General features: G+C 38.1%; 1 protein-coding gene across 4 annotated transcripts; it reads right to left on the reverse strand.

Annotated features, from left to right (window-relative positions):
* Positions 1-7199: 7199 nt before the first annotated feature.
* atn1 (atrophin 1) lies at positions 7200-21058 on the reverse strand. Of its 4 annotated transcripts, none has more exons than XM_067448427.1 (10): positions 20432-21057; positions 16903-17046; positions 16457-16558; positions 15985-16101; positions 13189-15893; positions 12608-12824; positions 10779-12282; positions 9361-9504; positions 9092-9272; positions 7200-7934 (listed from the first exon to the last, which is right to left on the reverse strand). In XM_067448427.1, the coding sequence occupies exons 2-10, from the start codon at positions 16927-16929 to the stop codon at positions 7901-7903; spliced, it is 5031 nt and encodes a 1676-aa protein (XP_067304528.1). In that variant the 5' UTR covers positions 16930-17046; positions 20432-21057; the 3' UTR covers positions 7200-7900. The 4 variants fall into 4 exon arrangements, with proteins under 4 accessions (XP_067304528.1, XP_067304527.1, XP_067304530.1 ...); XM_067448426.1 differs by having other exon boundaries at positions 15985-16104; positions 20432-21054; XM_067448429.1 differs by lacking the exon at positions 16903-17046 and having other exon boundaries at positions 20432-21058.
* Between the last annotated feature and the right edge of the window lie 1378 nt (positions 21059-22436).

Below are 22436 nucleotides of genomic sequence, written 5' to 3' on the forward strand. Positions count from 1 at the left end.
GTCAAATGTAATTGTGATTAGCTACTGCCTCTTTCTGTTTCTTAAGATTTTCAAACAGCTTAACTTTCTGGCTGTCTACTTATTGGACTACACTGTGATTTAGAACAGGGGTTTTCAGCAAGTAATAGTAAAATACGCAAGGAATTGCATGACCTAATTTCAGTTTGTGCAGTGTGGGGGTGGGGGTGTAATTGACATTGATTTTGGTTATTTTAAAGACCCCCTCAAGTGAAAATAGTTTCTTTTGACCCCCTATGGGTCAAAGTTTTTAATGTTGTTTATATGTCTATGTTGTGTTTTTAATATTTAGTTTTAATATTTAAGACAAATTGTGTGCGAGTCAACACTATTGCTGAGTATTTTCTCTTTAAAATGGCAGGGGGAAAAGACAAGAAAAAAAAAACGTGGAGGCTGGGCTTGTGTGCATATTCATGGATTTTCATTAATATATCTTTTTCACAGAATAAACATTTAAATGTGTTGTTGGTGATCAAAGATGAGTTTTAAGGGATACATTATTGACTACATGGGGACTTTTCTTTTCTTTCTCTCTGCTACAGATATCTTATCAGGATAATCACAGGACTTTCCTCTGGTGTGCTCAATTCCTTTAAAATGGCTTTTTACTGTCACATGCAGAGCTTCCAGGAGCCAGATGAAGAGACGGACAGTAGTGGAGTATTTTTACTTTCTACTAAAGTACATTTTTAAGTATATACTTTATAAGTGTTTTTCTTTAGAAAACTTTTACTTCACTGCATTCCAAAGCATAATATATAATGCCATACTTTTTACTGCACTACATTTCATAAATAAAAGTTGTTGTTTTCTAACTTTTAATACTTAATTACACAAAAAATGTTGTACTTTCTTACTTGTACTCAAATAAAACTTTGAATACCTTTACTTGAGTAAAAGTACACAGCACTACATTTTTTATGTAATTAAGTATTAAATGATATTCAATATGAAATGTATTGCTGTAAAAAGTCAAATATTATGTTTGGGAATGTTGTGAAGTAAATGTTTTCCAACAAAGAACACTGATAAAGTACATATACTTGAAAAACAAAATTACTTGGAAAGTAAAAATACTTGAGTACTTTCCACCTTTGGCCAGATGTGCTCATACTGTACAAGAATGGCCCTGGTTACATGGCTGCGGTACACTACAAGAAATTACTAACAAGTCTTTGTTTTGTTTTTTGTGCTGCAACTCTAGTCTACAAACTACACTTTTAATGTCAAGTTTTACTTTACTTTTTAAATGATTATGTTTTAATAATCATTCGTCGTGCTTTAAAAAAGTAGACTTATTGCATTATTATGTGCATTATTTTTAAGTGGCATTTTATTGAAGTAATGCCAGCTGCTTACATGTACAAAAGTAGCCCAATTGTGAAGGCTTAAATTTAAACACTCTTTGCTCTTGTGTCTTTATCAGCTTTTCATATAAATTGGCCCTGATAATCACACCACAAACATTTCTCCATTTCTTTAAATCTATTTTTTGAATGAATGAATCTGTCTTCATGTTGCTCTGGTCTTCATCAACAACTGCATTTGCATAACCAGTTAAGAAAAAGAGCCTCAGGGTTGTTTCTGAAAAGAAGTGACCTCACCCCACAGAAAGATCAATTTGAATAACAGTGCAGGGTGAAAATATCAAATTGCAATTCAATGATTAATCAAAATAAATTAGTTTAACAAAATAAAGAAAAATAGATAATAAGTCTTAAGTGGGGACAGTTGTAACACTTTTTGCCATTTTTAGCAATAGATCAAAAAAACATTTATACTGGAATAACAAATTTATTATATTATAAACTTCAATCTGTCAACTTCTGAAACAATGTATTTAAGTGCTTTTATGAAATTTTTGCTGGTTGCAAAATAGATTTTAAGTTTGAATTTAGTTTTTTTTTGTAGGCCTATGCATTGCTCATAATAACCATAGTAGGCTACACATAACATATGGGGTACTTTTAAAAAACAATATTAGGCCTAATGTTTTAAGTCTTCAAAATGGAACAGGCTGAAACTAAACTGTAAACAGTTGTAGGTTGTAACAGGGGACGATAACGCCTTAAATTCCTCCAATCAGAGACGACCTAGGGTGATGACACTCACTCTGCACATGCTCAGTTAGATTCCCTCCATTTTTTTATTTTTATTTTTTCAAAAATGGAGCCACATTTGAAACTTCCTGACGGAGTCACCCACAATAGGTTGTTTTTGAGGTAAAAAAAAATAATACTTATCTTTCTGATGTACATTTTTGGATGATGTTATAAGATCAAATGTCTATGAATTCAAACAAGTATTATTAGAATCACTGTGTTGTAAGCTAAAAATAGAAATTGCTAAGAAGTGCCAAACTAGCAGTCAAGTTAGCTCATATGAGATAAAAACATGGTTGGTGATACTGGGATGGTTTTAACAACCAACTCTCACAATATCACCAACCAAGTTACATTTATATTTTAAAAATGAATCAAGCTATATATATATATAATTTGCAAATGAAAAGTGAAATGGGCACTGTACATTGCAAATTAAATGTAAAATGTCATTTTAAGGTAATTATCTTTATATATATATATATATATATATTTATACACACACACACACTGTAAAAAAGGGCAAATTTTGAACTTTTGCAGTACAATCGACTTGGATGTTTAAGTTATTTCAACTGAAATTATGTTAAACTGACTCTAAAAAAATCTTTACATCTTGTATAACTAACAAAAACAAGTTTAACGTTTCTTAACTTATTTTGATGAGTTAAAACAATGTAAAAACATATGTTGTCATAACTTATTGAACATATAATTTTTTACAGTGTGTGTGTGTATATATATATATATATATATATATATATATATATATATATATATATATATATATTTATATATATATATATTTAAGTTTAACTTTGTTCTACCAATTAAATAATTTTCTTGAATTATAATTTGACAGTTTCGCCTCTTTTTTTTGTCATGTAGTATGAAAAATGTAATCATTAAGTTACTTAAAAACATGAAATGAATAGTCACAATAACATTGATATAAATTATTCATTATTTTAGACATGTTACAACCATCCCTGTACACTGTATCACCAACCATGTTTTTATGGTTATAAAATATATAACCCAGTATAACCCAGTAAAATATTTACATCCCAGTATCACCAACCATGTTTTTATCTCATGTGAGCTAACTTGACTGCTAGTTTGGCACTTCCTAGCAATTTCTATTTTTAGCTTACAACACAGTGATTCTAATAATACTTGTTTGAATTCATAGACATTTGATCTTATAACATCATCCAAAAATGTACATCAGAAAGATAAGTATTATTTTTTTTACCTCAAAAGCAACCTATTGTGGGTAACTCCGTCAGGAAGTTTCAAATGTGGCTCCATTTTTGAAAAAATAAAAATAAAAAAATGGAGGGAATCTAACTGAGCATGTGCAGAGTGAGTGTCATCACCTTAGGTCGTCTCTGATTGGAGGAATTTAAGGCGTTATCGTCCCCTGTTACAACCTACAACTGTTTACAGTTTAGTTTCAGCCTGTTCCATTTTGAAGACTTAAAACATTAGGCCTAATATTGTTTTTTAAAAGTATCCCATATGTTCTGTGTAGCCTACTATGGTTATTATGAGCAATGCATAGGCCTACAAAAAAAAAAACTAAATTCAAACTTCAAATCTATTTTGCAACCAGCAAAAATTTCATAAAAGCACTTAAATACATTGTTTCAAATGTTGACAGATTGAAGTATCTAATATAAAACATTTGTTATTACAGTATAAATGTTTTTTTGATCTATTGCTAAAAATGGCAAAAAAAAGTTACAACTGACCCATGGTCTCCCCCACTTAGGACTTATTATCTATTTTTCTTTATTTTGATGGATGTAGTAACGAAGCAAAAGACATAATTTTGCGCAGTTTTTGTAAGATATGCCGTAAGAAGCGGCTATTGGATACTATGAATCGGCACTCCATAGTATCCAATAGTATTGCGCGGGCTACACAGCAGTGTAGCCTACACATACCTACTCTTTACTATTACAAATGTTCTAAGAGTCTTTTTTTGACATAAAAGCTTACAGAAGCTACATTTTTGAAAGAATCGTCCACAAATTTTAAGCAAAACATGATCAGACATTCAGTTTTATATTTAGGTTGTTTTCAGGGCCAAAATTAAAATCTCATATTTTTTCCGTAAGGGAATAATAAAATAATAAAAACGTGAGTCACTTACATGCATATTTCCCCTTGTTTTAATCTGTCCCTATACTACTTTGAGTTATTATAACTTTTGGGTAACATAATTTCAAGAGTCTAGTTTAAAATAAGACCAAATTTATAGACCATAGGGTTTAAGAGCTGCAGACATTTTTATTTGGGTATGTCGTTTTTTGTTTTTTATTCTCAAAAAAAGGGGCGAGGATTAAGAGGTGAACTGTGTATGAGTGTGTGCGTTCTGTTGAAGGCACTGAATCACTCATTTATTTATTGGGAGTATTCAGTAGCCTAAGTTTATTTTTGTCGCGCTGCAACAAACTATTCACAGTCAGTCATGGTTTGAGCCATACTCATATGAGCAATTACAATTACTAAAAAAAACAAAAAAATTCTAATAATTATTTTAATTTTGTAATGCAAATTAAGCTGAAAATGTCATGGTTTCAAAATTAAAAAAATACTTTCGCTTAATGTTATAAACAGACAGCAATTGAAAATAGTTTCAAAATCAGTGTGGCATAATTCCGCAGACAGGAAGCAGAAATAGAAAGTCTCTTAAAAATGTCATAATTTCACCTTTTATGAAATGGCAAAGGATGTTTATGTTGTCAAATAGTATATCTATCCCAAGAAAAGTTTATGATAATAACGATTAAAGATTTTGCTTCTACATAATGGGGTGGTAATGCCATCTAGTGGTGTAGCCTAATAAGTATCATATAGATCAAGACAAAGGTACACATTTTCAGTTTGTAAGGGTGTATTTTTCACCATGGTCAAGCAGTTCTTTGTGTTTTTTATGTGTACATTTGCGTACACATAAATAAGACAACTGAGTCACTCTCAATTGAAAGCCTGATGATTAAATATGTTTTGTTGCATATGGTTTAGGATTTACTCTACATGATTTAATCTTAAGTCTTTGTCAATTTAATGAGGTCTCTGTAAATTCTTCAGTAACACAGAACAAAAGATTGTTTCTCTGAAAAAGGTGCAGACATAATGATACACCTATGTAGAGTATGCAGGGTTTTCTGACACACTTATTCAAGGTTACTGAGAACTGAATGACCCACTTTTTAGTTTGCTCTTCACAGAAAGGGCAGCACAAATCCCGAGGCTCATAATGTCATATGATGTGAGTATGGCCAAATGACCTTCTTAATGTTTATGAAGTAAAAAAATAAAATAAAAATGACTGGAAGCTAAACATCCCATTTACATCAGGACTTTAAAATGTCTATTTAAAAAAAAAATGTTTTACAAAACATGAAAAGGAACATTTAATTTGATAAGTTTGAAAACATAATGGGAATGTTAGTTTTTAATGTTCTCGGAATGTTCTAAACACACACACACACACACACACACACACACACACACACACACACACACACACACACACACACACACACACACACACACACACACACACACACACACACACACACACAAACGTGGGGACATTCCATAATGGTTTTTATACTGTACAAACCGTATTTTCTATCCTCCTACACTGCCCTTAGCCCTAAACCAACAAAACACAGAAGCATTCTGCATTTTTACTTTCTCAAAAAACAAAACAAAACAAACTGTAAAAAAAAAAAAAATGTCTCCAGTTAAATTTTTCAGTTGGCCGAATTGAAATTCTGTGAATTGATGCAATTTAATTCACAGAAATTCAATTCATCCAACTGAAAAATTTAGATGTGATCAGTCACTTTGAGACATGATCAGTCACAAAATTTTAAATTGGAGACCTGAATATTTTTTTTACAGTGTGTATGATTTATAAGTATTTTGAAAAGTGGGGACATGGGTAAAGTTCACATATTTCACACTCGTAATGTCTATGTCATAACCATTTCATCATACTCATTTGTATACCCCCCCCCCCCCCCCCCCCCCAAGAACAATGTATATTTAAAAAAATTTTTGCACTGATATTTTGAGAAGATTATTAAAGACAAGATAACTGTGAAAAAACTCTACATTAACGTTGCTTAAAGAACATTTGATCCTATAGCTTTGAGAGAACTTTGCCAGAATGTAAGCCTAAATTAATCTCCCATTAGTTGGGCAGAATTATAAAACAACTTTTGTATTTGAAATGACATATTTTTGAAGAAAACATATTGTCAAAGATAGTGTCTATCTAAATAGTTTTCTTTAAGATAAACTGTTATTCCAATTTAATTTGAACCCTAAGACATGTAGTACTTACCCTAACATTATTTTGGTCTTCCTCCATTTAATGATAGTAATCACACACAAAACACCTTAGTTTGAGCAACTGAACATTTTTGTATCCGTGCTTTTCTGGTAAGTCACTTTTAGTCAGAGTAAAGCTTAAAGGGGAATAACTGTAAAAGATTTCTCCTCATACTCTGCTGTCTTGCGTTCTTTTCCTCCCACACTGAATGTTGCTCACTGCAGCGATACGAGCCTGTCTCACGCTTGCTGCATGTGTCTCTTATTAGCCACACTTATGCAATTCCTTATGCGTATGCTGCGAGAGAAAGAGAATAGAGAGAGACAAGAGCTTCCTAAGGAAGCAATATTTTTTAGTCTTTAGAAAAGGCCTGTTCTTTTACTACAGTGTCTCGAGGCTCTTGAGACTGCAACTCTCCATAATGTACAAAACAGGAACAGGAAACCATACATTAGGTTTATATCACCATTGACAAAATGTAACAATGTTAAATGAGAAGGCTAAACTTTCAGGTGTTACAATTTCAGTTCTGGCCCTAGTAAAATACCCTATTTTCATTATAAATAACCTGTAAATCAAGTTTAAATAATTTTGGGGTCACTTTCCCAGTAGCCTAACTGTTAAAATCGAACATGCACAGATACAGTGAAACAGTAAACTGCACACACAAAAACGTATAGAAAAAAATGGTATTTTATTTCCAGATTTTTCTTTTTCATTATTTTTTTATCTTGCATTTCCCCCCCCACAAGGTAAATTCAACATAAAAAATTAAAAATAAACAGCGGTACCATGAAAATGTAAAAAAATAATAAAAAATAATGTTTATATAATCATATAATTATTAACAAACAAACAACATTAATAATCTTAATAAGAACACGATAAAGAAACATTATGAAGGTAAGCTGTTTATCTCATGCACCCTTTCATAACCACTCTTTCAGAGCGGTAAAGTTTTCCAAAAACAAACAAACAAATAAAAACGGATCAAGAATTTTAGCCCACTGGGCTTTTTATATCTAGCTACATGCAAAGACATAAAAGTGAGCTTGATTTTTAGACATTCTCTCTGGCATAATGTAGTTTACATAGACTGAACCACAGCCTAAACGCCTCTGCCTGGTGTGTGAAACAACACAATAAGGAATCCTCCAGGAGGGACGTTTGGGAATATCCATTCAGTGACACAGTGTCTAGGCTGTGTGCCAGAGTTATACATCTCACCTTTTTGGAATATACACATTGTTTGTTACTCCTGTACTTAGGTTAGTTCAGATTTAATGATATGTGTTCTGATGTCACATCCAAGCTTGTATCCAGATTCGTTGTCATTCAGTGCTGAATTTTGAAATGATTGTTTTATTTTATTTTTTATTTGCACTTCATCCCTTCTTCATTTTCTTGTCTTCATGTCCTCTGTGTCTCACAGCGTTTTGTCACTCTCTTTTTTTAGGTGGCTGCAATGGAAGGCAAAGATAATATCAGGTCAAAGATGAAAGAATGAAAAGACTACAATGTAGTTTCCAATTTGCAGTTTTGTGTGGGGATGGGTGACTCAAGCTTAGAGCATTGACGATTTTGATACTGATTTTGATTCACTTCAAAATGAAAATGACCCCATGATTTACCTAGGTGTATACGACTTTCTTCTTTCAGATGAACACAATTGTATTAATAATATATGTACACAGTTATATATTAACAAATATCCTGTCACTTTCAAGGTTTATAATGGCAGGGAAAGGGTCTATTGAGTTGGAAGCTCAAAAAAGCTAGCCCATCTATTATAAATGTACTCTACACATCTCCAGGGGGTTTAATAAAGGCCTTATGAAGCTAATCAATGGGGATTTGTAAGACACATATTCATATTTAAAACTTTATAAAGTAAAATATCTAGCTTCTACCAGACCGATTGTATTCATTAGAAGCCATATACACCTTGGATGACTTTAGGATAAAAAATCATGGGGTAATGTTTTTTTAAAGTGAAGTAATCCTTTAAGAAGTGTTAATGTGGAATAATAGTTTGTACATTCATGTTAAATATGACAGCTTTCAAATATAATGCTAAATGCCAATAATTACCCATGCTGTCCCTTATAAAACAAATAAATAAAAGGGCATCATTATAAATATATTTTTCAGCTGACTTTTCCCATTTATTTTCTCCACAGGGATTTTAAAAAGTTCCTCAATAATAATCACATATTTTTAGTATGATGTAAGTTTAATGGAAAATGTTCAAATATACAAGTTGTTTTATTGCATAGGAAGACTAATACATTTGCAGTAATTCATATGAATGGGTGTTTAATGCAGTTCTCATTTATATGGCAACAGAAATATATTCACATTTTGAATGCAAGGATCTATCTTTAAAATTATGAGTGGAATTTTGCTATTAAAAAATGACTGAAATCTCGCTGACTTGTGGCTTCCACAGAAGCATGTACTACCATTCAATCTCAGAAATCATGTTAGATAAAAAATCTATTTCTCTATGAATAAAAAATAATTTGGGATATAATTATCAACATTTATGATATAGAAGAAAAAACTTTTATTGCTAGTGTTGTTCATTCATGTTTACAGTATACATGTTTGCATTCACCTGTAGTACTCGTCCTGTGCAAGGGAGTGATGGTGGTGGTGGTGGATCCACTGCTGTTCCAGGGCGAGCCTCTGGAACTGAATCTCGGCACTCTGAGCCTGCTGCATTGCCTGGAGCTGGTGTGCTGCAGACATTGACCCACCCAGAGACGAGGACTGGGGCATCTCACGGAAAGGACCACCTGTACACAACATGCAAGCAAATGCAGAAATCATTCAACACAGAGAAAGAGGAAATATATCGCAACAGAACATCATTACACCTCTTACCAAAGAGCTGCTGTCGAAGCACCTCGCTGTCAGTGAGGGAGTGTGCCAGAATGGGAGGCCCAAGAGCAGCCCCTGGGTACGGCAGACGGGCCAGGGGAGACCCTGATGCCAGCGGATCCATCAGGGGGTGTACCCCTCCCGCGGCTGCCACCCAAATACGTAACAAAACAAAAGTGGGAAATTTAATAAGAGTAGCACAGTTTCCCAATGGCACTGTAGGTAAAAATGCTTGCCGTGTACAGGAACAGTGCTGCCATTATTCTTGCCGTTTTGCAACCCATCTTACTTCTATAGCCTGACGTATTTCTGAGCCAAACTGGACATTTTAGCAGACAATAATTGTATTGTTGATGGTTAGTGCTGAATTTGTTACAGAAGTGCTAATTTTGGCATGCTGACAGTGTAAAAGTTGACTCAAAAACTTTAATTTTATTAAGATCTAGATAATATTTTTCTCTATACAATGATTAATGGGGTACAAAACAACACTGAACCTCACTGCATCTCGTTGTATGGACTAAAAAGTACTTGAGACATTTTTAAAATGATCTTCTTTTGTGTTCCACAGAATAAAGAAAGTTATATAGATCTAAAACGAGGAAAGAGGTTGAGTAAATACATTTTTTGGGGGGTGGACAATCTATTTAAAGGTGCAGTGTGGGATTTTTAGCAGCATATAAAGGCAAGGTTGTGAATTGCAACCCCCCTCCCTTTTGGAGCACATAGAGAAGCTACGGTGGCCGACATAGGGAAAAAAGAAGAAGCAGAGAGTCACTAGCATTCTGTAGAGAAGTTTGTCTGTTTAGGGCCACTGTAGAAACATGGCGGCACAAAATGACGATTTCACTGTACGGGGACCTGCTGTGTATGGAGATAGAAATGGCTAAATAGATAAACACACTCGTCAAGTGGGTAATTGTAGCCATTTAACATTATATCCGATATCGTTTAAGTAGTTTAATTATTTAGTTGTAGTCACATTTTTCATAAAATCGATTAAAAAATGTTTTTTAGATAATGACTGTGCAAAACTTAACTAAATATTTAACATATTGTATATATTAAAACATGCATCAACATTTAACAAACATATGTGAATATTAACACACTGTTAATATACTATCATCTGTGTTGTTTTTTCTTCATCATATTTTGTTAACAGTATGTTTTACTTATGTTTTATTTTCATGATGCAAATTTTCAGCTCGTCTTTGTTATTTGTTGTTATTTGTTGAAAAACATTTTAACGAACAGTTTCGGCAGTTAACACTGTTTAAATGCAATCAAAAACAGGTGGTCTAGTTGACCACCATGACCCATCCCTAATAGTGACAGAATCATTTTGAATTTGGTGAAATGTTTATGCTGTAATGCAAAGAACTGTGTAAAGTGTGCGTGTGTGTGTGTATGGTGAATACCTGTGTCCTGCTGGTGCAGATGTAGGTGAGAGTGAATGTGTGAATGCTGGTGATGATGAGGAGTCACGTTCAGCATCTGTAGCCGGCCGAGAGACTCTCCTCCTCCGGTGCCTCCTGCTGCAGCTGTGCCTCCTCCTGCTGCTCCTCCTCCACCTGTCCCTGCCCTTTCTCTGTCCCTCTCTCGCTCCCTCTCTGCGGCAGGCATCACTCTCTCCCTCTCCACGCTCCTTGCACGTTCAGTGCTGGGAGGAGTGCGGACGGGGGTGGGATATCGTTCTGCAGGCGGAGCCTGATTTGGGAGTGATGGGGGCTGACAGGAAGGTTGTGTGTTTGGAAATGTTGAGTGTGGAGAGGGGTGATGAAGAGATGAGGCTGTTGGAGGAGGAGGAGGAGGAGGTTGTGGTGGGGGAGGAGGTTGAGGGGGAGGGGCAGGGGCTGTTGGTGTCACTGGGGCTACGGCAGGAGCCTGGTGGGTGGGGAGTGAGGCTGGGAGAATAGAAGAGGTGGGTGGGACTGACAGAGGTGGAGGGACGGGATTTGGATTCCTAGCTGCTGCAGCTAAAGCTTGAGGGGGTGGCGCAGGAGGTGGAGTTGTACCATAAAGGGCAACCTCACTACCAGGAGGCCCGCCTCCAGCTCCACCCCCCAGCAGCAAGGAGTGTGAGTGTGCGTGCGAGTGTGCGTGTGACAAAGCTATTGCCGGGTCGGCTAAGGCTCCAGCTGTGTAGACACGCTCCTCGCTCTTAAACTCAAATCCTGGCTTCATACGCTCTCTTTGAGCTGCTACAGCATGAGGGAATCCCATTCCTCCAAGCCCCGCCCCAGCCAACCCACCAGGCCCAGGACCATGCCCTGGGTGGGCGGGGCCTCCCTCCAGCCCGCCTCCATATAAAAAGCCCAGAATGGCAGCCGCCGTGGCAGCGTCGGCTGGAAGGTGGTGGGGGTGTGCGAGGGCTGGGTTTTGGAATTGAGACAGAAAAAATGAAGGGTGCACATGGGGATGAGCATGAGCGTGAGCATGAGCGTGAGCATGTGCATGTGCATGAGCATGTGGGTGAGGGTGATGGTGAAGGTGGGGATGGTGTGCCTGTGCCCGACTGGCAGCACCCAACGGAGACATGGCATGTGGACGGGCATATTCGCTCAGGGTTCTGAGGGCTGGGGTATCAGGGCCCAAGTATGGACCCCCAAGCCCGATGCCAAGAGCACCCTGAGGACCTCCTACAACTGGAGAGCCCCCTGCCATGGAAGGGATAAGAAGAGAATGAGGAATGCTGTGAGAGAGTGAGGGATGCAGAGAATGAGAGGGGTGCACAGAGTGGGGGTGTGAGGCATGGTGGGCATGGTGGTGCTGTGGATGGGCTGCTGGGTGCGAAGGGTTCACAGAGGATGAGGAAGATGATGAAGGGTCTAGAAGGATGGAGGATGAAGAAGGAAAGAAGAGTGAAGAGCCCTGGCGTGTGCCTGCAGCTCCTAACCCTGCACTGCCGCCACTGTCCTTTTGCTGAAAAAATAGAAAAATGTTTGTAAAGAACCTGACAAGTCATGTGTAAAGAATCTAATAACTTCAAGGAAAACACAACCTCCGCTGTCATGATAAGAACTTTTTTGCCATATTTTGTGGTGAGAAAACAACATTTAATTCTCTGAATAAAGCTTATTTGAACTCACTCAAAAACTTTGAGCACAAACCTCACTAAACTTAGATTTATTTGAAAACAAGGTGTAATATCCTATGTAATTTAGCTTCTGAAGTAAATGCATCTAGAATTTTAATGTTAAAACTAGATAAAAATACTACTAACATGCTTTATTGTCTTTTGTTTTACCTGCAGATGTCTGTCCAGGTCTCTCTCCCTCTCCTTTTCTCTCTCTCGTTCCCGCTCTTTCTCTCGCAGGTCTCTAGCTCGCTGTTCTACCTCTCTACGAGCGCGTTCTATTGCCTCGTTTCTCTTCTTCCAAAGCTTAGAACCATCAAGAGGAACAAATAGAACGTCACTACGGGCACAAGAGTTTCCACTGCCCCGGTCAAGAACCCTGTGGAACCTGAAAGAAAAGATGTATTATCGTTTCCACAACACATTTATATTATCATGTGGAACCAAGTTCTGTATTTTAATAAATGCAATTCATCTGGTTTACAAGAACCCATGCAGACAGAGTATTTTTTTTAGTGTTAGTGTGCATGATGGCAAAGGTGATCTATATGTAAAAAAAATATTGCTAATATCCCTAATATCAGCAAATAACATAAATGACACCATTATATTGTGCATCTCTAATTTTAATATCAGTGGCATGATTGATCTGATCTGTTTGTATTCACAATTTACATGTTTATAAAGATGTAATAATCTTAAGAATAGATTTAATTTTAGTGAGTTGGTCTTATTTAGTGAGCTGTCCTTACCGAGCTGATTGGCTGGCATGGATTGGAATGTCAACAGGTTTAGGTTCTGGGGAAGGACTTCGGAGAACTGGAGGTGGACTTTCCAACTCCTCCCTCTCCTCTACTGGCTCCTCCTTGATAACAGGTGGTGGCACTGGGGCAGAAGATGACTCAGAGTGACCATCTCCTCCAACAGATGTGCTGGGGGTTGAAGCAGTGTTGTTATGGCCGGGGTTACTGAGATGTGGTTGTATTTTAGTGTTTTGAGGGGAGTGCAATAGTGATGGAGTGCTAGTGCTGTTGCTGTTGTTGGGCGCATTGCCACTGGCATTGCTATTTCCATGGCTACTGTTGCCATGGTAAGAGCTACTGAAAGCCGTATGACTGCTTACAGTGCCATGGTAAGGAGTAGGTCTGCAACTTGATGAACAAGAGGTGGACACACCTGATGCAGGAAGTGGTACAGAAGGCGCAGAGGTTGATGGAAAAGGAGTAAACCCTCCCATCGGATTGGTTGAGGGACTGGGAAGAGGTGAGAGCGGGGTTGGTGGAGTCTGATTGGATGAAGAATAAGGGCCCTGTCGAGCATGACTGCCTGGAAGGGGTGTAATGGGTGGGGGCTGACCATGTGAACTAGTGGAGGGTGGAGGAGGTGGAGGGGGATAAGAAGTAGAGGGGGGATGCCCATGTCCAGAACCACTTGATGAAGGAGAAAGTGATGGAGGGTGACTCCGATTTGAATGAAGAGCAGATGTAGTGTTGTCTTTTTCCCTCTCTCTGTCTCTGTGCTGCATAGGCAATGGTGTCTGGCCAGGATAGTGAGAGTGATGCGGAACTGGAGGTCCTCCAGGATACTCCCGAGTAAGATTTGGGGCCAATCCAGGTGGGCTTGGGAACTCCCTTGGTACACCAGAAAGTGGGACAGAGGAAGCGGTTGATCCAGGGGGTGGGTAGGGATCCTTTGTCCCTGGAGGAGGGTATTCTCTTAAATAGTGGGGAGGGGGAGGGAGGTCTGCAGCATTAGAGGGTGCTTGGGGAGTCTGTCCTTGCAGTGTCTGCTGCACATTTGCTTCCAATGGAGAGGGATATTCTCTACTTGGGGGGATCGAATTGGCAGTGGAAAAAGGTGGATGACCAGAACTATTTTGTGGTGAACTGGCTGGGTCACGGGTCACCAGGGATGTCGAAGTTAAGCCAGATGATGGGGCACCTACAGGCGCTTGGTTGGCATTACCAGCATAACTGTTACTTCCTGCCTCCCTACCTTGGCCTGCTAACTCTCCCCATCTACTGTCCTTGTCTCTTGGATGACATCCTCCACCTCCAGTGCTTTCAGGTCCAAACTCCCGGCCTTGTGCTTGAAGCTGCTGGTTTTGCAAAGGAAACTCCCTTCCAGTTCCTCGCTCTCGATCTCTAAACCCTGGTCCATATTCCCGACCACTTGGTGGTCCTGCAGGTCCATCCCGGTTTGAGCCATATTCTCTGCTTTGTCCAGGTAAAGAGTTCCCAAAATCTCGCCCAACATTAGAGTTGGGTCCACCACCACCAGAAGTGCTACCACAGATGCTACCGCTGCTGCTGTTTGCATTGCTACTGCTATTACTAGCAGGGAAGTCTCTGTTGCCAAACTCTCTCCCACCCCTCTCCCGCTCAGCTGTAGTGCCATACCTGGGCAGATACTCTTTGTGTGGGTGGGGATGAGAGTGAGATAGGTAAGGTGGGTGGGATGAGTGTCGGTTGGATGAAGGAGAATTGTACACAGAGGGCAGCTGTTGCTGCACTGGGGGCTGCTGACTTGGATGTGCATGGTGGTTACCTTGGTAACGTACATATCCCCAGTTGCCAGGACAACTAGAGGGAGGTCCCCCTGACCAGCTGGTAGGGGTGTAATGGTGAGTGTTGGGAGGAGGAGGTTGCTGAGGAACGGTACTAGTTTGTGGAAGCAAGGAGGGTGGAGCAGACTTATCACCTTTCTCTGGTTTGTCTACTTTACTTTCCCCACCTGGTGCATTCTGCCCCACCTCTAAAGGTTTCAGGGCAGGTGGAGGTGGGAGAGTCGGTGCATGGCTCACATTTGAATTCCCATGGGAATACTCAGCTCCTCCCACCCCAGGTTTCCCACATTGAGGGCTCGCTTTAGAAGATATGCGACTGCAGGTGAGTAGTGTCTCTGGACCACCAGGACCTGTATACTCAATTTTGCTTGCAAGTTTGGAATCTACAGGGAAGTATGACTTCCTATTGCTACTTGTATCACTTGCATTATCCACCCTTCCACAATGAGACGTATAGAGGGATGAGGAGGACTTCAAGGAAGACAAATCTCCCTCAATTCCTCCCTCACTGTCCCTCTGGTCTTCTGGTCTGCCATCCTCACCCCTCCCTGTGCCTCTCCGGTCTTCTGCTACACATTTTGATGCCCCTCCATCTTTGTTTTTATCACCCTGCTTTGGGGAATCTGGAGAGTCAGATTCAGAATCCAAACTTGCCAAGGGGGAAGCAGAAAGACTCGGAGAAGAGGATCGATTGTCCTGGTCAATGTCCCGACCACTGCTTATGCTGCTGCTACTATTGGCTAAACTGCCTCCAACTGAGCTCCGACTGCCTTGTGATTGGCCATCCTCATTGTCACTTTCTCTTGATTGACTGTTGCTTGATGTTGGAGGTGGAGCTGAAGTCGGAGTGTTAGTTGAAAGGGGTGGGGCTGGGGGATTGGACGATGAGTCCTGATGGCAAAATCAAATATCAATATATTTAAAAAAATGTTTTACTCTTATGCAATTGTTTTCATATTTACAAAAAAAAAAATTCCAGTACCTGGACTTTCTGTCTTTTGGGTGGCGGCACATGCTCCTCTCCTTCACTTTCTGATGAATCATGGCCTTGAGATCGCCGGTTAAAACGTCCAACAGCCAATTCCTCTCCAGAGGTTCTCTGCTTAATAGTATAATTTTAATCATGATGTGAGGCATTAGCATTTTTCTATTTAGTATTACAAAAAAACGAAATTCCCCCACAAGAGAATGCAAAAATAGCCAACCAAATACCTTAACACACAACACATAATTTAAATGCACAATAGTGTGGAAGAGTGTGGAAAAGATCATGAACAAGGTCAACAATAAGATAATCTAAACTTAAAATATGAGACACAAAAGAATTCAATCACAGAGATGAGAAAAATGACATGACATTATCAAAGATTAAGAAACAACAACAATGGAGAAGATCACAAAAAATAAATACATAAGAAAAAAGAAAAAGGGAAGAAAAATTCAATAATTCTTACTGTTTGCCTTTCGTTGCGCTCTGCTCGAGAGGGGCTGGGGTGCGGACGTCTACCCCTCCTTTCCTCGCTGCCCCCCCTCCTGCGTCCACTGCGAGCGGGCATCTGTGGCAATGCCCGACGTGACCGAGGGAGGGCAAAGACAAACAGAAGAAAGAGGGAGAAAGAAAGACAGCATGACATATGGTGTAAGACAGCATAAGACAAAGATGGAAAAGAAGAAATAAAAGCATACTTTGTTCAAATACTAAATAATAATGGTAAAATACCATTTTAATAAAGGGGAAGTTTACTATGCATATCCAAATATTTTGTAATAACACATATAAGTGCACTTAAAATGGTTCTGACTGACTTTCTGAATTCTATAATGTCACAAATCAGTAAAGACTTAAATCTACACATAGTCCACCTTTGAGGCTGATCTCAGTATGCATTAATGCCCTCACCGATTCTTTGTGGGTTCGGGTCTTCATGACTAACTCTCTATGTGGTCCATTCCTTCCAATCAGCCATTATAGAAAGCGGGAGCGTGACCACAAATGGGATGGTTGGCCTACAGGCTGCCTATCATAGCACTGAATCTTTAAAACCTGGGGAAAACAAAGTAAATGCAGCTAAAGTCAAAATAAACATTACCATAGCATTAATATATTAAAATACATGTATATCAATTTGTTATATTATATCAGTATATAAGATATTATATCAGTAATGTTATATCAGTAATCAGTAATCTCTTGTCTTGATCTAGCTGGAGAAAAGTAAACTGTTAATTGAACCTCCTTCTGAAGTAATATGAAGGAGTGATGAGATTACACTGTTCTTCATTAAAATAGCTCAGTGCAAAATGATAACCTAACTTTTCCTAATAAATGTATCAATCAATGATGAAATGATCTGTAATTATGATATCATTGTTTTATAATAAAAAAAATCTAATATTTGCAGTGGGGAAAAGTATTGCTGTACAGTAAATATATTTTTATGTTGACTGCATGGTACTTCAGAGGGTTTGTGGTACTCTGAAGCTGAGCTTTAGTCATCAATGTTGAATGGAGCTCTGCAAAAATCATCTACTGCAGCCAACATAGAGACGCACTGCTTTCAAAATCAACAATCTCTAAATGCAACATGCACAGAAATACATAGACGTCTTAATATTTTCAGTTAACACACGTTCAGGTCATGAACACATGTTTTATATGTAAAAATAGTCAAACAAGAAGTTTAATTTACATTTCAGGTGTTAGATATCCAAACATCCCTTCAATGTCATAGAAGCTATGTTGATTTTCCCTGTGCAGAAATTCTTACTGTCAGAGAAGATATTTTGACTGGAAGGTCCTTACAGCATATATAGTTATTTTTTCTTCCATCTTTTCATCTGCTTATGATTTCCATCTCTTGTTTCTAGCCTCACTGATAGCAATGTATTTTTAATTTTGAGGCCTATTTTTCTGTTTCAACTATACACTGACAATATTGGGATAATACAAACACAATTGCTTAGCAGTGATGCAACAATCCACTGACTGACATACAATAACATTGTTAATTAACCTAATCATCACAGTTCAAGTGAATCACATTTTTCTAAATATGAGACATATGTTGGTGTTTTTTTTAATCATTTTTTTATACAGATTCAAAACTTAACTATGAAAAATACTTTTTTCTTCCAAGACAAAGACCAGCTAACACCACTTGCTTGAGAGAAAGATAATACAATAATCAGAGTTTAAAAACACAATTCCTTGGCCTGCCATAGAGTAGTTAAGAGGGTACGGTAACTAAGTCACTCCAGTATTTCAAGTCAGCCTCTTCTCTCTCTCTCTCTCTCTCTCTCTCTCTCTCTCTCTCTCTCTCTCTCTCTCTCTCTCTCTCTCTCTCTCTCTCTCTCTCTCTCTCTCTCTCTCTCTCTCTCTCTCTCTCTCTCTCTCTCTCTCTCTCACACACACACACACACACACACACACACACACACTTCATTTATTGTGAATGAGACTATATATAGCACACTAACAGACTGAACCCAGTGAGTGTATTTAGCGCCACCTTCAAAACTGCAAAATGTACATTTACACCCAAACCACTGAACACAAAAGAAAAACCACAGCGTTGATAAATAATACATATAAACAGATTTACAGGCTGCTGACAACCAACACATTGAATACTCAGGCTACTCCATCATGACAACAATTAACAAAATACTAATTTGTAAAACAAGAATTAATACTAGTGCCAAACATACAAAGACTACACCTTGTGCATATCCCATAAATGTAAAATCAGCATATTTGTGATCCAATTACGGTGTACACAAGGTAATATATCCAAATGACAAACAATATAGGCTGCCAGCACTCTGTCTACAGGTGAACCTTCATTCATCAGGAGTCCATTACCCAAACCTTGGCCGGGCTCCATGCATACCAAAAGCCTTCAACTCTCCCACTGCAAACACATGCATCTTAGCAATCAAGCAATGCCTTCACTTACAGTATATAGTGCATACAGTCACACACCATATGGCAAGCAGTTTGAACATATATTCAGTAGGCCTAGCTAGTATCTATTTCATGTTAGTACCTTAGTTTAGTAATTTATAATATTCATTAATCAATAATTACTCATTAATCATGAATAGTATATGTTTCAGTTTAGTAACTACTATTAGTCACTAACACACATTCATTATTACTCTTCTTTTGCTACTAACCACATTCCCCATTGTAAAGTTACTCACACAAATTAGTCTTTGCTGTTAATAGATGTAATTCTTTGTCATTGAATTCTAGATGAAATAGTAGTTTATATATCAACTATTCACTTCTGACTAGTATGCATTTCAATATCTACTAGTGCCTATTCTCATATTTACTTTGTTTCAATTTTACTACTACACATTTATATGACTAGTGAGAATGGCTACTTTATAGTTACAATTAAAACATCCAAGAAACAAATGTACATCAGGCCTATCTTATAAATATGTTCTAGTGCATATTCAGGTATCCTACTTTTAAAACAATGGCATTATTGAAATACATATAGTGTAATGAAAAGCTAGTAAAATGCATGCTAGATACAAGCACACAACCACAGCAGATCTCCAAAGAAACAATCGTAAAAATAAAATAAAATAAACAAATAACGGTAATAACAGAATAGTTACTTGTCACTGCTATGAAAAATAGGCTACTCGTAAGTAATGGATATTTACTAGTGCATACTGGATAGTACTAGCAAAACTGAAAATGATACTGTTCACAATATTGGATTACTTAGCCTAACAGAAATGCTTATGCAAAAAGTAGGCCTAGTAGTAGTAGTAGCTAATATAAAAACAGATAGGCAACTAGTTAGTTAACGAATAAACGTTATAATGGCTTGCCACACACACAACACATACGCTCTGTCCCCTTCACATGCATATTGGCAAAAAATTATAAATGGTCATGATTAGCTTTATTTTCGAATTCTTCAACACGCAAATGCACAATGCAAAGAGGTGGGGTGAGTTAGACACCCGAACGTGCATCATCTCTCGGCCACGCACCGCAACGTTCCTTTCTTCCATTCTTCTGCTGCTTGTTATTGATACGCATGCAGAGGCAGTGCACTACTGTACTAACTGGACGACCTCTGGATTACAGTTCTCAGACAATGCACTGCACATTCGATCCTGACAAGACGAGGAGAGAGGGTCGCAACTACCCCCCTTTCAGTCTTTTCCTTCTCATATGGGGAAGATTTGGGATCAGAATGGCGAATGGCATTCTTGTCGAGCTCCATGGAATGTGAGCACTCGAGACCTGCGTGGTTACGCACCCCGATTTGCAATATGATTTAACCCAATCTATAGACATAACTAAGGCACAAAAGACGGGGGTGCGAGGAAAGGGGAACCATCTGAACATGTCCAAAGAAGAATGAGCCAAATATAAGCATCCATTTTCTCCCCCTTCTTACCTATAATATCCAGCGATGCGTATCTTCCTTTCTTTCTCTCTCCTGCTGCCGTTCGTACTGTACATTGACCGACACGCGTTCAAACATACAGGCAACTCGATGCACGGAAAGATTTACATTTTTGCGGCTTCGCAAATAACGCAGTGTTTTCCCAGCCGCTCCCCCTGAAATCGGCGCAGAAAACGGGGTGCAGCTGAAGACTGTACAAATTGATGCGTACGTTTGATTCTTCCCCACCCCCTTTTCTTTCTGCCCCTCTCCCGCTCCTCTGTCAAGACGACTTGCACTCTTTTGCAGTCTGCACGGGCACAAATCTTCACGGAGGGGTGAGCGAGGGACGCACGACCACTCGAGGGTGAGAAGGGGCGTGATTTTCCTTATTCTTCAGGGAAAAAAAAGCGGTGAGGAAAGCAAGGCAAAGGAAAAAGGAAAGGAGAAAGATGTCGAGATAAGGGTACTTATTCATTATGTAAATGACTGCTTATTTAATTGTCGATTTACTACAATTCATTAAGGAAATTAACCTAGAACTGCTTGGTTAGGTAATGGGCACTAATTAGGCTTAATTGTAGTACCCTAATGAGATAGGGGTTTAATTTCTCCTGAAAAGTTATTTGCAAATTTGTTAATCAAAACCTGAACATCCATGTTTGAGGCTAAAACCTACAGATTTCCCTCATTTAAAGTAAACATGAAATCAAAATGGACTCTGTTTACTTTCTTAAAAATAAGTTGCCTGGTCTTATTGTGAATGATAGCCTACAGAAATTCAAAATACTATGTCTTGTATGAGGAATGTCTTCCTCTAAAACAACTTTCCTTTCCGCTGATATATTTAAGGCCATATATTCGATAAGCTACTTAGCTATTTAGGCATTGTTTTAGCAAACCTTCAATATACCTGGCTTCAATCTGATATAGCCTACCGACCACTTTTCTCCATCCAAGTCCCACCAACATCCATAAAATTTGACATCAATAGAAGTCTATAGAAAATTGCACTTCTTAAGCCAAAATCACATGCAATTTTAATAATTAAATGTATTTTAGGATGGTCCAACTATGTGTCCTATGAGCTTGAGTAAATAAACAGGCTTTCTTCCTTATAAGTTCTCACTTTCGTATGAGTGGACCATCTCTGACTTATAAATTCTCAAAAGTTTCACTTGGAAATATGTCACATTACTGAAAATAGCGATTCCCACATGTTTTAAGACATCTTTTTAGAGTGTAGGCTCTGGGCCTGCTTCAAATAGTTTGAAGACACAATGTTACATATATATACATATAATATATATATATATATATATATATATATATATATATATATATATATATATATATATATATATATATATATATATATATATATATATATATGTTCTTCTCAAGAGAATAGCACATTGTGATAAAGTTCATTATTTTCCGTAATGATAAAAATTAAACTTTCATATATTTTAGATTCATTGCAAACCAACTGAAATATTGCAGGTCTTTTATTGTTTTAATACTAATGATTTTGGCATACAGCTCATGAAAACCCAAAATTCCTATCTCAAAAAATTAACTTATCACGAAAAGGTTCTCTAAACAAGCTATTAACCTAATCATCTGAATCAACTAATTAACTCTAAACACCTGCAAAAGATTCCTGAGGTTTTTAAAAACTCCCAGCCTGGTTCATTACTCAAAACCACAATCATGGGTAAGACTGCTGACCCGACCCTGTCCAGAAGGCCATCATTGACACCCTCAAGCGAGAGGTTAAGACACAGAAAGAAATTTCTGAACGAATAGGCTGTTCCCAGAGTGCTGTATCAAGGCACCTCAGTGGGAAGTCTGTGGGAAGGAAAAAGTAGCAAAAAAACGCTGCACAATGAGAAGAGGTGACCGGACCCTGAGGAAGATTGTGGAGAAGGACCGATTCCAGACCTTGGGGGACCTGTGGAAGCAGTGGACTGAGTCTGGAGTAGAAACATCCAGAGCCACCGTGCACAGGCGTGTG

Source organism: Pseudorasbora parva, chromosome 7, assembly GCF_024679245.1.
Source record: "Pseudorasbora parva isolate DD20220531a chromosome 7, ASM2467924v1, whole genome shotgun sequence".
Taxonomy (NCBI): domain Eukaryota; kingdom Metazoa; phylum Chordata; class Actinopteri; order Cypriniformes; family Gobionidae; genus Pseudorasbora; species Pseudorasbora parva.